Genomic DNA, 15,530 nt, shown 5'->3' with positions numbered 1-15,530 from the left:
ACCAAAGATAAATAAAGTTTATAAGAAATAAAATAATGTATGAATAACGATAAACATATTTTTATTATTTCACCTATATAAAAAAATCGAAGTATACAACACACCTAATTCAGTATTCACTTCTATCGGCTGTCCTCGAAACAGCCACATTTTTCTCATACTTTGGTCCTATGAGTATGTTTTTTCCGTTTGTGATCTCGGACATTGAGTACGTACAGTTGAGCAATGGCTAGTTGCCGTTCATTTTTTCCATGTTAAATTTCCATAAGAGAATTTAAACTGCCTGGAAAAAAAAGTATTTCGAAATCTCGGAAATACAAGTTTTTTTTTTGTGTTTTGGATAGCCTAAGGAACCCAAAAAAGTTGGCCCGGTAGGTCTGCCCTCAAATTTGAATTTTGTTCGCTTAGACCCCCAAAAGTGACCGGTTTTCCGTGGATTTGCACATATCTATGGTCTATTAGACATGCTTCGAAATTCGGCACAGGAGAAATAAGTAAACTGTTGATTTTAAGAGCGTAGAAAGTTATTTTACAAGGCTCACCCCTTTCTTTCAACGAACGCTTATGACTATACTATAAAAATATTTATGAAGACTTTAGGCTTCTTGAGTCGATTTGGACGTGGTAAAACTCTCAACTATCTCTATACGCGAAATGCGAGCTAAAACTTGTTTATTTACATTTTCCCCAGTATGGATAATACGAGCATTCTCCAGTATGGATAACGCAAGATCCTTAAAAATATATAAAATATTTATTTTTATAAAAATAGAGTCTCAAATGTTCGTCGATAATTTAGTTGAGAAAAGATTTTAATGATCCAATGAACTAAACGTCAATTATATCTGTTTCTCTACATTTCAGACGTCGTAGCATCCCTTTTCAAGAGATCTAAAGATTTATGAGGCATATACTTTATCAAGATAGATTTAATAGTAACTGACGAGAACGTTAGATTTTATGAAGAAAGTATGAGTTGCGAGGTAATGGCTGCATCACGATTACAGAGGGCTGTTTTAGGAGCGAATCCATATGATAAGGTATAACATTACGATACATGAATTGTCACGCGGGAAGTCCCTTAGGCGTGGATTCCCGCTTGTTCGTGTTTTGTAATTCGAATAGGAAGAGGTATGGGAGGAAAATAAAGAAGTCGATTTGAGCGAAAACGAGAGTGATTTACTACGCTTAGAATGAGAGGGGAAAGCCGTCTGGCATAAATCCCCTCTCGAAGATATTACAAGCTGCGGAATAAAGAAGTGTGGACTGTGAGTGTGTGTGTGTATCGAGTACTTGATCGACTCTCAAAGCGTATCATTTACAAACAAATATAATATATAGATTATATACGACATCTATAAAACGCACTTTAATTAGTTAGGGGTAACGCAAAATAAAGTGTATCTACTAAAACTCTATTGCAAAAGTTTGTTAAAAAGAATATTGCAATTTACGCAATATTCTCCATAAAAAACGATTCATTGAATATATTTCAGTTACTATTTAAACATACAACACGATCTTATTATTTTGATAAAACTCCACTTCCTGGTATCCTGGATCTGACCTATACTTAAATCATTAATTAGATTTTTTCTTTCTTTCTCTTTTTTGACCTGTCGTCAGAATTACGACACAGGGCAGTAAATGTTCACAGCTTTTCAATAATAATATAAATCAAATATTTGCACCGGAGAAGAGCCGTGACCGTTTCAGCACTATTTGGTTAGTGTTCAAAGAGTTTATGAAAATGATACTCTTTTTATAGAAAGTTGAAAATGTTAATTTCCTATTTGAAAAGTTATTTAAAAGCGAGATTTCTTTATTTTGAATAATTTTGTCTGTATTTAACTAGTAAATTTGCTTGATGGTACTTTCTGCATTTGTCAGTTATATCTAAAAACAGATAAAAATTTTTCAAATTTCGGAAAAACTTTATAACCTTATCGCGTAAGATTTATTTAATTTTAACTCAGTTTTTGCTAAACTATTTTCATTTCCAATTTTCAAATTTACTGCTGGTAGTAAGACTATTTCTAATTTTTTTTCTACTAGTGTCGTGTCTTTACTTATACCAGAAAAAAACGTATTCTGGAACTGTTGGCTTGTTTTGTTTTGTTTTCTCCACCATCTCTCCCTATATCCAAAAGAGGTCTAGGGGACTTGCTGGCGATTATGTCTTCTTGATTTTTGAAGAAACTTTAAAACTTTTTTTTTAAAATAGGGGTCAACCGAAAATAAAAAGGCTTCTGCTGAGACTAATTTTCGAAGCTGTCAGAAGTATCTTTATGGTGATACAATAGGCTTGGATTTGCCGACAATTTCTCGCATACAGTTGGTGTACGTTTGTGCTCGGCGATTTTATGGAAACCACATACTTGAAGATTATTCATTTTATAATTCATTTCAAAAGGGTCTCTATCTGCTGCAGAATCCATCGAACTTCTTTTATCTAGTTCGTCAGAGTTACTGTTTACCCTGGATACTATCCTTATACAATAGTGCCATAAAACTGGATGTTTCTTTTTCGTCATCGTACATATTACCTGTATCCTTAGTCCTTACAGAATCGATAAAATCGCTTTCTGTAGAAAGTTCGGACTTATGTAAGGGACGTTCTGAACATTCTAAACTCGTAGGCAATTTAGAAGTCACTTCTGAGTCGAAATAACCCAAAATAAAAAGGGTACTTATTTAAAAAATCATAGCTGACCTCTACCATTTATTCGCTGCCTTGGCAAGGATAATGCCTAACGTCGGCGGGGTAACTCAGAGCCGAAGATTACTGCTAGCAAGCATAACTACGCCAATTATGCATTATGGAGTTCCTATATGAGTGGATGCCATGCTAGTGAAGGCATACGCACTCAAGCTCTTGATGGCATACAGGCAAAGCGTACTAAAAGTCGCGTCTGCTTATCGTACTGTATCAGACGAGGTGGTCTGCGCAGTTGCATGATTACCGCTCATAAACTGCTTGCAATAGAAAGAAAAGGGATCTACAAAGAAAAATGACATTTCAGTGGCTGCAACAACAAAGAATTATAGGATGAAGCTAGAAAAGACGATAATTCGCTGGCAAAAGAGATGGAGTATTAGCGACAAGGAGCGATGGACCCATCGCTTCATACCAAATATCGAAGTCCGAACAGGAAGAAAACACGAGTAGGTAAATTACTGTCTCACGCAGATCTTAACTGGAGATGGATGCTTCAGGACTTACTTTACAGATAGCATAGATTCGGGCTCAAAGATTGCGCTAACTGCCCGGTGTGCATAGAAGCTGTCAAGGATTTTGAACATGTCTTTTGTGACTGCTTGGGCTATAGCAAAGACAAGAAGAACTTGAAAGCGATTTTCGGATCAGGTTGACACCCAAGTCGATTATGGTAGCTATGTTGACTTCGTTTGAGGGATGGAGTGCGGTAAACAATTATGCTGCACCTATCTTTAAGAAAGTTCAGAAAAACAAAGAAAAAAGAAGAAAGAGATGAAGCTGAAATTCCGCTTATAAATATAGTTAGACGGTGGCCAAAGAGCTGCAAGTATAAATGCTCCTTGGACTGATGCAGAGGAACGTAGGTCACAGAGTTTACATTTCCCTACCCAATGCAAAACGTAGCTCTAAATGCTCCTCAGACCAATGCTGAGAAACGTAGGTAATTGAGTCAAGCCAACTCCCCACCAGGTGTAGGAGAACGTAGGTATCGCGGTTTAGTCTGTTCAGAGGATAACTGGACAATGCTGTACAAAGATGACGACCAGATGATATTGCAAGAAGCAGATCATCGGGCGATGCAGAAAAAGTAGACGAGTTTGATCCTAAAGCCCCAATCGCTGGTGGACGGAGGATATAGGGAAATGTCAAACTTCAAAAGGAAAACTGAGGAAACGTGTGACTAGAGACGTACTCGTCTCCTACTGTGATATTAATTTTATAATAATTATGGCTTGAAGAGGTCCTCACCAAGGACAAAACGTCGCAAATTTTTCACGTAAAATTAGAGAGTTTTTTCATTGTTGAAAACTAGGGTTATCCTCCCATCTTGAAATTATTCCTATTACTTTTTTCAAAAGAAAAATCAACTAGGCTACTAAACGGGCCCCACGGAAGTATTGTTTAACAATGGTGCCTGTGAGGATCTGGTGTCAGAGGACCACTTGCGCAGAGCTTGCTCTGCCTATGCCACATAAAAAACCACTGCTAATTCTTTGGCACGTTCCTTCAAAATTCTGTATCGCTTTAACATCAAAATTGTTTTTACTCCATGTATAATACATACAGTTTTTGCACTTTTTTTTGATAGATGAAATTATTTAACACGTGCTGCACATAAGCGGGCGAGTAAAAAAATGTTCAGTTATCGTATAACACAGAAAAGCGTGTATTTTCAGTATTGATCTATTTCTCGGGATCGAATTAATGAAATCACTTAAAATCATTTAAAATTTGTATTATTCTTTCTCTCTCGCTCGCCGAGCTATAATTATAATTAATGGTTGTTAAACGAAATATTGCCATAAAGGAACACACATGCAAGACTGAAAATCTTGTTTTTCATGAATTAATAAAAAGAAAACAGAAAAAACGAACCTAGGTTGATTGAATAGTATATTGCATACCAAGGGCGTAAAGTGGGTTCTTTTAGGCTGAGTGTGGAGTTTGCAGTTCGAGTCGAAGGTGAGTGCGTCTCCGAGCCAAAGATGAGTATTGTAAACCATACGAGGTCAAAAAACCCGCTTAGCACTTAGTGCACACCATAGTTTTTGTGACGCATGCATGGATTTTCACGTTTTTCATGGCTATACAGCGGGAGTAAATTGGCTGTTTTTTACACGGCCACTACTCAGCCATTATTATTTAGAAATAATAATCACACAAGTATTAATATTTATTAAAATCCTTGAAATTTTTAAAACTGAAAACCCTTACAAACTCAAAATTTGCAGTTTACAGCAAAATTTCGTCAGTGGGCAAAAAAAGGGAGCAGCGAGCAAAAAAAGTTGGCAGCGGGCAAAATTAAAAATTTTTTTGCCCTCTGCTCACTTTTTTCCCCGCTGATGACTTTTTTTGCCTGCTTCCAACTTTGTTGACCACGGGTAAAAAAACTGGTACTTTACGCCTGTTCAATAGGTACAAAAAACGCAAAAATCATGCATGTGTTACAAAATAGTATATTGTGTACCAAGGGCGTAAAGTGGGCTTTTTTAGGCCGAGTGTGGAGTTTGCAGTATGAGTCAAGGCGAGTTAGCCCGAGCGGAAGGCGAGGGCGTTTACGAGCCGTAGACAAGTACTGCAACCACACGAGGCCAAAAAGTCCGCTTAGCCCTTGGTGCACACCATATTTTTTGTAACGCATGTACTGATTTTCGTGTTTCAAACTACACTGATGAATTTCACGCAAGTTTAGAAGATTTGCCAATGAATTGGGTAGCGGGCGCAAATGTACTTTTGCGCCTGCTGGTCAGAAGACGACTACTATTGTCCCTAATTTTAGGTCGAGAAAACGCGAAAATTGTGCATGTGTTACAAAAAAATCATATTGTATACACACACAAACATACGTATATTTGATGTGAACTACTGAATATTTTCTTTAAAATATTTTGGCGGGCGCTTTTAATTTTTTTTGCTCGACAGGCGTTTTTTATTATTATTATTTTTTTTGGCCGCATATGCAGCATACGCGGGCAAAAAAAATGAAAACCGCCCTCCGGTCAAAACAGTTACTTTAGTCCGTAGTTTTATTCTTTTTTAAATGCATTATAGCTGAATTGTTTGTAACAAAGGGATAATTAAAAAAAAAAAAAACGTAAAATAGTGTTTTTCAAAAATCAAAAAATGACCACAAAAAGAAAAATATTTCAGAAAATAAAAAGTAACTGTTTTTCCCGAATTAAGAATCCAAAAATAGATATCCATGCCAAATTTCATTGATATTGACGAAGTAGTTCCAGAAATATTACGGTATACACATACACACACACACACATACACACATCCATACGGACATTTTCTAAAAACACTTGATTTGAACTTCTAACACACCAAAAGTATTTTCTAGAAGTTTTGACAAAACTCAAAATTTTGCTATAAACAAAGCTTTCTCCAAGAGGAATCAAAAGAAAATGAGACTTGGTGGCTTAAAATCCACTTAGTAGAAGCTGAGATACAGGCGTATTCATATGCACACACACATACATCTATACGGACATTTTCCAAAAACACTATTTTTCAACTTAAAATACTTCAAAACACACTGCCAACATGTTTCTAGACAAACTCTAAAAATCACTATTACAAAGCTTTCTTAAGAAGGAAACAAAAACACACATACATATATATATGAAATTTAAGCCCATGTTCCGGGGTTTTGGTACAAATGAACGAGCTTTATAAGAGTTAAAGTACATACTATAGGACTAGAAAAATCATTAAATAGACTCGAGTTTAGTTTACATATTCTTCTGGTACCATATAATAGGCTGAAATAATCGGCAGATCGCAACGTTATGAGACTGTTATGGGGCATCCACTCTGGCGCGGTGGGCAACGAAAAAACAGACAAGTTGGCAGGCACCAATGGGCAAAGTTTAAAGACCAGCTCTTGCCTACTATGCAGATGTCCCGTATTCGCGAGATGAACGCAGAGAGTGTAAGAACCCTCCCAACAACGAAAATTAAGTAAAGGTTAGCTAACTTGGCATCAATATGCCTAGTTCCTGCAGCTATTAACAAAAAGTTGTAAGGTTAAATGTAGATTTAGGAGGCACACGATGGGCTTCGCCTGAGTGCTAAACCAGAATATCCCCGCGCACGGGCCGCCGTAGTTTAACTCCGTTCTCATGACTAAAACTAAGACTACATGATTGTAAAAAGAAAAAACTTATTTAAAGTTAAATTTAAAAAAACATATTATAAATTTTATTAACACCATATTATATTTATGAATGATTCATTTTCATTCATACTTACTTATATTTCCGTCTAGTGAATAATAATTATATGATATGATTTTTCTTGTTGGAGAATCTATGTAATAAAATTTGCTATCATCAATGTTCCAGGCTATACCATTGCTTATTGAGACAGGTGATATTATCTTAGTAGTTAGTAACCTGTTATCGATTTTATAAAGTGAACCTCGGTTTATGATTACTTTATTATCTATTTCTGGGCCCATTGTTCCTGTTAAAAAATGATTTTTTTTTTCATAAATTTGTTAGTATTGTGTATATTAAACAAAAAGTAATAATAATTCGAAACGAGCTATACGCATTTTAGTAATGACCAGCCTAATATACTTCGCTTGCAAATATTCTCTCTAATTGTATCTATTACTAAAAAATCGGATTATATATGGTCAACGGTCAACGTATCAATTTGTGTTTTATAGTGTTTACAGACTCTAATGCTCGTTGTTACTTTGAACTTTAGACATAGAGTAATCTCTACGAGTACATTGAATTACTTTATTGTGCCGACGTTTCAAAAGATTAAATCTTTCCTCTTCAGGGCATCTAAAAATTACAAAATTGTACACTAATTACTAGTCTCAAGTCTTAGAACAAACGAATTTGAACTAATAAAAACCAACATGTCATACCGATAAAATACATGAAAAAAAACTTCGTTGTCACAAATCGACTACAAGCACAGGGTATTACTAAAATTTAAATCTATAATACATAACGGTTTACAACAGTTATAACTAACCTTCAATTTATTTTTTCCATTACTTCTGGTTCTTATATGTTAATTTGCATGTTATTTTTCATGTCATCTTTTATTTGAATAGCGTAAGAATCGTGATACAAGGTACCTACCAGAACCCGATGCGCTAATCCCTGTGACTCTATTACGTGAAAAAAAACTTTGAGAAGTGAAACATTTTGAGTATAAGACAGAAAACTGTAACTCAGCGTACCTCGCGCGGACCACTTCAGACCCACACAGGTTTCTGCATTAAAGTAATCACCGAAACTCTAAACTACTACCAGCTGTTAGCCAAGTGTCCGGATGATGTGACAGACGAGTACTCGTGACAAGACATACGATGCGCCATTACATCAAGACAAACCAGGACCTCCAGTGGAGTGCAAGTCTCGCCGACTCGCACCTGATTACCTGCGCCTAGCACGACAAAAGTTCATCTTTATGGTGCAGCTAAGCACGGTGAGAATAGACTACGGCAAATGGGCGGCGCCTCTGCATATGGCACCGAAAAGCGAGGGCAACCAACAGCCGTACGGCGATTACCGGAGACTTAAGGCGCTCACTATACCGGACCGTTATCCTATGCTAAACATTCGCGATTTCGCCCAAGCGCTTAGAGGTAAGCAGATCTTCTCCAAGATCGACTTAGTTTAAGCGTACAACCAGAACTTGGTCACCGAGAAAGACATCGCTAAGACCGCCATCATAACGCCATTCGGACTATTTGAATTCCCGTCCATGAGTTTCGGATTGCGCAACGCGGCGCAGACGTTCTAATGCTTCGTCGACGAGATGCTATGTAGCCTAGATTTTTCCTACGCGTACATCGACGACATCCTTGTGGCATCATACAGCGAGGAACAACACCACGACCACCTAAAGTAGCTGTTCTAGTTCCTGCAGTAGTACGGCATCGTTGTCAATCCTGCCAAGTGCGTTTTCGGATAGCCGGAGGTCGAATTCCTCAGTTACGCGTGGCAAACATTAACATACATCCACTGTCCCGGAAAAACGAAACCATAAGCAAGTATACGAGACCGCATACTGCGAATCAGCTTTGGCGTTTCCTGGAAGAGGTAATCTTCTACCGTGACTTGCTTCTTGATGCAGCAAGGACGCAAGCGCCGATGAACGAGCTTCTAAAGGGCAAGATCAAAGGCAACCTGTCGGTCAGCTGGACGGATGCAGCAACGGCGGCCTTGGAAATGACCATGGCCGACCTCGAGCAAGCCACGCTCCTCGCGCATCTGGAAGAAGGCGTATACCTCACGTCGGTTTGCGACGCCTCAGACTCAGTCCTGCAGCAGCGAGTAGACAATCAGTGAGAGCCATTAGGATTCTTGTCAAAGAAACTGAGCCCGACGCAAGCCCGTTACAGCGCCTTAAACCATGAACTACTCACTATCTACCTGGCAATCATACATTTCTGCTACATGGTAGAAGCTCGCGCGTTAGTCATCTACACGAACCATAAGTAACTGATTTTTGCTTTTAAGGGGAGGTGGGAGCTATAGCTTCGCAAATCCGCCACGAGGTATTTAGTATTTCAAATGCCAAAAAAAAAAAAAACTAAAAACCGTATTGACATTTTTTTTCGGTAGAATGATTCACTAAACTCAACACTATGGCGCTCTGGTCTTGGTTTTTCATTGCAAGCTTTATTCAAAAAGTTATATGGAACAGAAAAACAGTGTTTTCAGCTCCCACATCCCCTTAATACCAAGCATCACCGAGGCAGGCCCAACACGTAGACTTCAGCCAATACTCGACGGACATACGACATATCTCCATATCTTCGGCAAAGACAATGTCGTCGCAGATGCCTTATCACGCATCAAAGCAGTGACCATACCGATCGACTACAGCGAGTTGGCAGACGTACAACGAGGCGACGCCGAGATCCAAAACATCAAGTCGACAGATCACGGCCTTAAACTTAAGCTGGTGCAGATTCCAGGGACCGACGTCAAAATCCTGCGCGATGTGTCGACGAACCGTCAAGCTCATGAAACAACGCTATGTTTGGATAGCTTATGGCGGCGCGTCATCACCGATCAAGGTCGGCAATTCGAGTCATAGCTTTTCTAATTGCTTAGCTAATTAACCGGTACGACTCACCTGCGAATGATCGCTTATCATCCGCAAGCAAACGGTACGGTGAACGACTTCGCCGCCATCCGATGCCAGCAAGACGTGGATGCACACAGAGAAATTTACGAGAGCGCACCAGTGACAAACGAGGAAGCGCAGTACTATTTCGGTTTCAGCAGCGAGGCTCTGAATAACAATTTCGGTGTGACACGACCTATCTGGCCCAAAAGCTATAATAAGCTGCTCGCTTCGCGCAAGCGTTAGCGGTCGTGCTTTACACGCAAAACGCTTCGCGTTTTGTGCGCCTAGCATCGCCTCGCGATGCAAGGTGGCAAGCCACCGTGGCCGTAAGGCCGCGTGTGGGGCGCTTGTTTGTTTATATTTTTTTCCAAATTGTTTAAAAAATAAATTAAACTATTAAATATATTCAGGTATAATGTAAGAAACATAAAACCATGTTTATATGTTTACATGTGACGTCCTGCAACGTATTGCATTTAAGCAATATCAGCGGAATCGTTACGAAGTCGAAAACTGACGACTCAGATTAATAAGTAGATCAGCGAGGTTAATGAGTATCCCCTGTATACGCCGAGCAACCAGTTGTAATTATACACTCGATCTGGACTCTTGTACGACGCTCCTATCCGTCGACAAGAGTTATCCAGGCTAAGTCGCGATCCCGATACCTATAAAACTTTATCTTGAATAAATCGTGAAAGTCAATCAACTACAAGTGTTTTTCTATTGAATATATAGAATTGAATATATCGAACTATAGTTGCATTTGTAAATTTAAACAAATATAAATTACATATATAAATATTCATACCCCGAAAGTAAATTAAAGTTTTGACGTTGCAGTGTCAGCAAGGCGATTGAAAGAAGCGCTTCAAATTGGTAGCGCTTGTGTCACTAGGTCAATCGAGAATATTCAAAACATATGTGAAGAAATTAATTATGCGCATACCTAGAAAGTAGGTCGTGTGTTAAAATATAAGTAGGACAGTAAAATTTCGTTTGAATTGTTTGTGAGCGATTTGAAATTCTAAAATTCGGACTAAATAAGATTTTGTAATAAATAAAAAGGTAACAAAAATGAGATTATCAAATGAGTGATAATAAGAAAGAATTAAATAAAAACGACACTCAGAGGCCAAGATTAACTAGAAACGCTGTTCGTGAAAATCCAGCATTAACAAAGGACATAGTAATCCCTAATATCCAAAACCCATTCACAGAAAGTAAGAAAATAATTCGATCGCCGCCGACAAACAGCGGATGGATAAAAGATAGTCAGCAAGTACTATTATCTGATATAAATAATAAAAAGCTAACAAATAGTAAAACACCCGATATAGATCAGCAAAGTAAACAGAATCTAGAAATTCAAGAAATTTTGAAAGAAAATAAGGACTTGAAGCAGGAAGATACAACGGCGAACTACGAGAGCAATCAAAAAGCAAAGCAAGCAGCTTAATAAAAACCATCTAAGCCTAAGTATACTGCTAACACCTGCAAAACAAAAAGAATTCGAGATAGTAGAAAAGCCAAATCATTTAACATTTTCACCTATAACACCAGCCACAGCGATTCCAATAGGCCTAGACAGAACGGTTAATAATACCAAATTTCTAGAAGGAGTTGAGGAGACATCGTTAATAGATATAGAAGGTATTAGTGACCAGCCTAGCTTAATTGGAAAACCAAGTAATTCAAAGTTTAATTTTACTTTTGATTTTGATAATCTTCTTGACGGCAATCGTACAAATGATATCAACATGGCGGAGAATCCGCTACGCTTATCGTTAAAATATGTAGCTAATTTGGTACCAGAATTTGATGGAAAAATATTTCGGTAAATGAATACATCGAAAATTGAAACATGCCAAGAATATGTTATCAGCAGCAGATCAAGCTAATTTAATTCCAATTTTGAAAATTAAATTAAAAGGGGAAACTTACAAGGCAATGTTGAATGCAACAATCAATTGGAGAAAATTGGAGAAAAATCATAATTTGGATCCATATGAGATCCTGAGAGTACATGAAAATAGTAATGAATATGGACAACATGATTATTCAAATGATTATAATTTTTACGCTTTTTCGAAACAATCACGCTATAATAGGATACGACTGCGGCACAACAACACCAAACATAACAATATTCTCTCTACTGGACTCAGGAGAATGCGACTTCCACAATACACAAGTAAATTCAACAAGCGTCAACATCGAGCTGCTACAAGTCGCTGACTTCCGAGAAGTCATGGTAATACAATGTAAAATAGAAATCGACCGAACAGTATCAAGCTGCCGAATCTTCGGACATCTTATTCCTACAGAAAATGGAGAGCAGGAATATATTTATGCAATAAGTCATGAACAATGTAAACTTATTCATGATACGGGAATTTTTAAGTATGATAATATTCACACAATAGCAAATTTGAAGGTAAATTCAACAATTACAAAAGGAATAGATTTTGCCGGAAGTGCAGAGGACAACTCTTGCTCAGGTACATCTTACGCTGATAGTTTTGGATCCTGGAATAAGGAATTTGTTCATCGCTTAATTAAAATAACGTTAATTCAAAATAGTGCTAAGGTTAGTTTAAAAAATTATAAATGAAGATTAAGCTCAGGAACGGTGTGTAACTTTTCTGAAAAACATTGTATAGATATGGACGGAGGATACACGTTTTGGAAAGTTTTACCGCAAGGGGAATGTTTTAGAAACTCTTCTGATATTCTTTTCAAAGGGATAGCAACAAAATATTTTCGCGATACTAATCATGAAATTGTTTACGTACTAAATTCAAATGAAGTAACGTTCGCTTTAGCTATTAAGGATAAAATTATGCGTTGTAATAGAGAATTTATACGTACAGAACATCCAAAATTACTAATCATAGAAAAGAGTAGTTATTTAAATGCGTATCATTTTCAAAACGATAAAATTAGTAATATAAATAGCGTAAACTTAGATTTATTTACATATGTTAATTCGAAATTTGTATATGTAGAAAAACATATAGGGAAGCAGCTAAATAATTTATATTTTAATTTAATAACGGAAAAATGTGAAATTGAAAGAAAGGTAATCCAAAATTCCTTAGCCATAGCCTCTCTTTCACCGGATGAATTTGCCTATAGTATTATGAAAAAACCTGGATATATAGCAAGAATTGCAGGAGAAATGGTACATTTAATAAAATGTGTACCAAAAACAGTAAAAATTTGGTATCTAAAGGAATGCAATCAATTGCTAGTTTTATCAGGAAATGAAACCTGGTTCTTAACGCCAAAAACACATATTCTGGTGAAGAAGGGAGTTCAAGTACATTGTAACTCAATAGTACCTACATACTACAGAATTTCGGAGGAATGGATAAAATTCACTCCAACACCAACTAAAACAGTATCACCTCATATTTTGAAACCAAACACGAAGATTGAATGGACATTCGAGTCTGTCGAAACACTGGCAACAAGTGGAGTATATTCTCAAGAAGAGTTGGACCAATTACAACAGCAATTAATGTTTCCAATAGAGAAGGCATCACTTTTAAATGTAATTGCCAGAGAAATGGCAGGAGAGAAAACATCTGAAAACATATTTTCGGAAAATACAATAAGAAATTTAGCCGAAAGTACATGGCACATGCTTATTGAAAAACTGATCACATGTGGGTCATTTTCAGCTGTGTTTATCATGATACTTATAATCGTGCATATTGGAAAACTGATCATCGATACCATTATTAGAGGCTATACGTTACACACGATTTTTGGATGGTCCAAGCCTTGTCCTTCCCTTCTATTCTCTTCGTTATTTCTAATCTTCTTGATAATGGTCCTCACGTAATTGTTTACTGCACACCAGCCATCTTTCGACGCTAGCATAGCTGTCATCATTGACTCGGAGGTCACCTTAGTCTGAAGGTAACGCTCGAGTTCTTCTCGTTCCATTTCGTATCGCGAACAGTTGCAGAAGTCATGCTCCGCATCTTCGTTTGCTTCCAAACATCCTGGGCAATTTGGATTATCCTCTATCTTGAAATAGTGTAGGTAGGCTCAAAAGCACACATGTCTGCTCAAAAACTGCATAAGGTAGTAATTCATTTCTCCGTGTCGCCTATTGGTCCAGCCAACAATACGTGGTCTGACGGTGCGTCCATCGCTCCTTTCCACTAGAGTCCCATCGTATTTGCCACTTAGCTAGGGTTTGTTCCTTTGCGGATTTCCAAACTTGCTTTTGAGTATTGTCACTATGCCGGTTTTCTTCGTATATATTATTTAGTTCTTTTGCTAGAAGGTCAATAGGCGGCATACTTGAAATAACGCACACTGCATCTTCTGATACTGTTAGGTAGGCAGAAGCGACCCGCAATGCACTTCTCCTATAAACAGTTGACAGCTTCCGTGCATAAGACTTTACCTACATAGCGTCCGCCCATATTGTGGCACCGTATAACATAATTGATGTACTTACACTGCCTAGGAGTAACCTTACACCCTGCGTTGGCCCACCTACATTTGGCATTAGTCGCGATAGTGCAGCATCGACTTGTGTTGCCTTATTGCTCGCCCTCTGAACATGCTGCTTAAACGTTAGTCTGGCGTCTATGGCGATTCTCAGTTACCTAATGGTTGGCTGAGAGTCTATTTCGTGTCCGTCCACTGACAGCGTTATTGTCTCTATTTTCTTTCTACTGGATATAAGGATAGCCTCCGTTTTATGGCTAGCAAGCTCAAGTTCAGTCTGCTTTAGCCAATCGTGGATTATACCTACTGCCTCGTTAGCGATTTCCGTCACCTCTTCCGTTTGCTCTGCTACTACCATAACTGCAATGTCATCTGCAAACCCTACAACCGTTGACCCTTTGGGTAGCTCTAGCCTAAGTACTCCATCGTATATGATGTTCCACAATAATGGGCCAAGCACTGACCCTTGTGGGAGTGTGTGTGTGTACACATGGATAAATGAAGATTATTTTAAGTTAAAATGATCAATTAGACCTGATTAATGCCGATTCCATTTTAATCGATTCTAACGGGTTTTAATTGAGATAATCGAGCAGTACCCTATTAAAAAATTTTACTTTAAATCATATGTAAGAACTTACGTTAAATCATATATCAGATCTTGTCAAAGATCTTGTGTAAGATCGTACATAAGATCTTATCAGCGATTTTCGACCAAGAACGAAGATAAGATCTTACGGAAGATTTTATATAAGATCTTATGTTTGTAATGCCCTGCACACGATCCACCGTGTAATTAAAATCAAATGTCCGGGCTCTTTCCGTCTCCCTAATCTTGCCTATCGCTATGAAGCCAGCAGCGGACTTAAAGATTGTGTAACAGCCCAACAACCAGCAGCAGGCTCAGCGACACACATGTGTGCGTGCGCTCCCCCTCTCCTTACCTATAAGCAGCAGTGGCAGTAAGCGAGCGATAACGTAGCGACGGCGAGTCGCGCGCACTTTGGTATATGCGTGAATGTATAGATCTTTTCGGCGGCTCAATACGCGCTCGCTTAGCTCCCTATAAAAGGCGATGCGCGGTCTAGGGCTAGCTAATAGTTGTCGCATCTTCAGCGCTCTAGTCACTACACACTCTACAGCAACTTAAGCGTAAAAACATGAACATACATACACAAACTAGTAGTAGCAATTTATGCTCACTAGTAAACACTTTATTGCAATTTAGGCG

The 15,530-nt window shown here is 38.0% G+C and overlaps 1 protein-coding gene across 1 annotated transcript in view; it reads right to left on the bottom strand.

The window, feature by feature from the left end:
• Positions 1 to 15,530, bottom strand: part of LOC100116079 (regucalcin) — a 405,396-nt gene that overhangs the window by 106,289 nt on the left and 283,577 nt on the right. Inside the window, exon 4 of the mRNA XM_031925976.2 lies at positions 6,977 to 7,189. Coding sequence (XP_031781836.1) covers positions 6,977 to 7,189 — 213 coding nt within the window. The remainder of the gene's footprint in view (positions 1 to 6,976; positions 7,190 to 15,530) is intronic.

The sequence above is a fragment of the Nasonia vitripennis genome (genome assembly GCF_009193385.2).
Source record: "Nasonia vitripennis strain AsymCx chromosome 1 unlocalized genomic scaffold, Nvit_psr_1.1 chr1_random0002, whole genome shotgun sequence".
Classification (NCBI taxonomy): Eukaryota; Metazoa; Arthropoda; class Insecta; order Hymenoptera; family Pteromalidae; genus Nasonia; species Nasonia vitripennis.
This window is presented reverse-complemented; position numbering and strand designations above follow the sequence as displayed.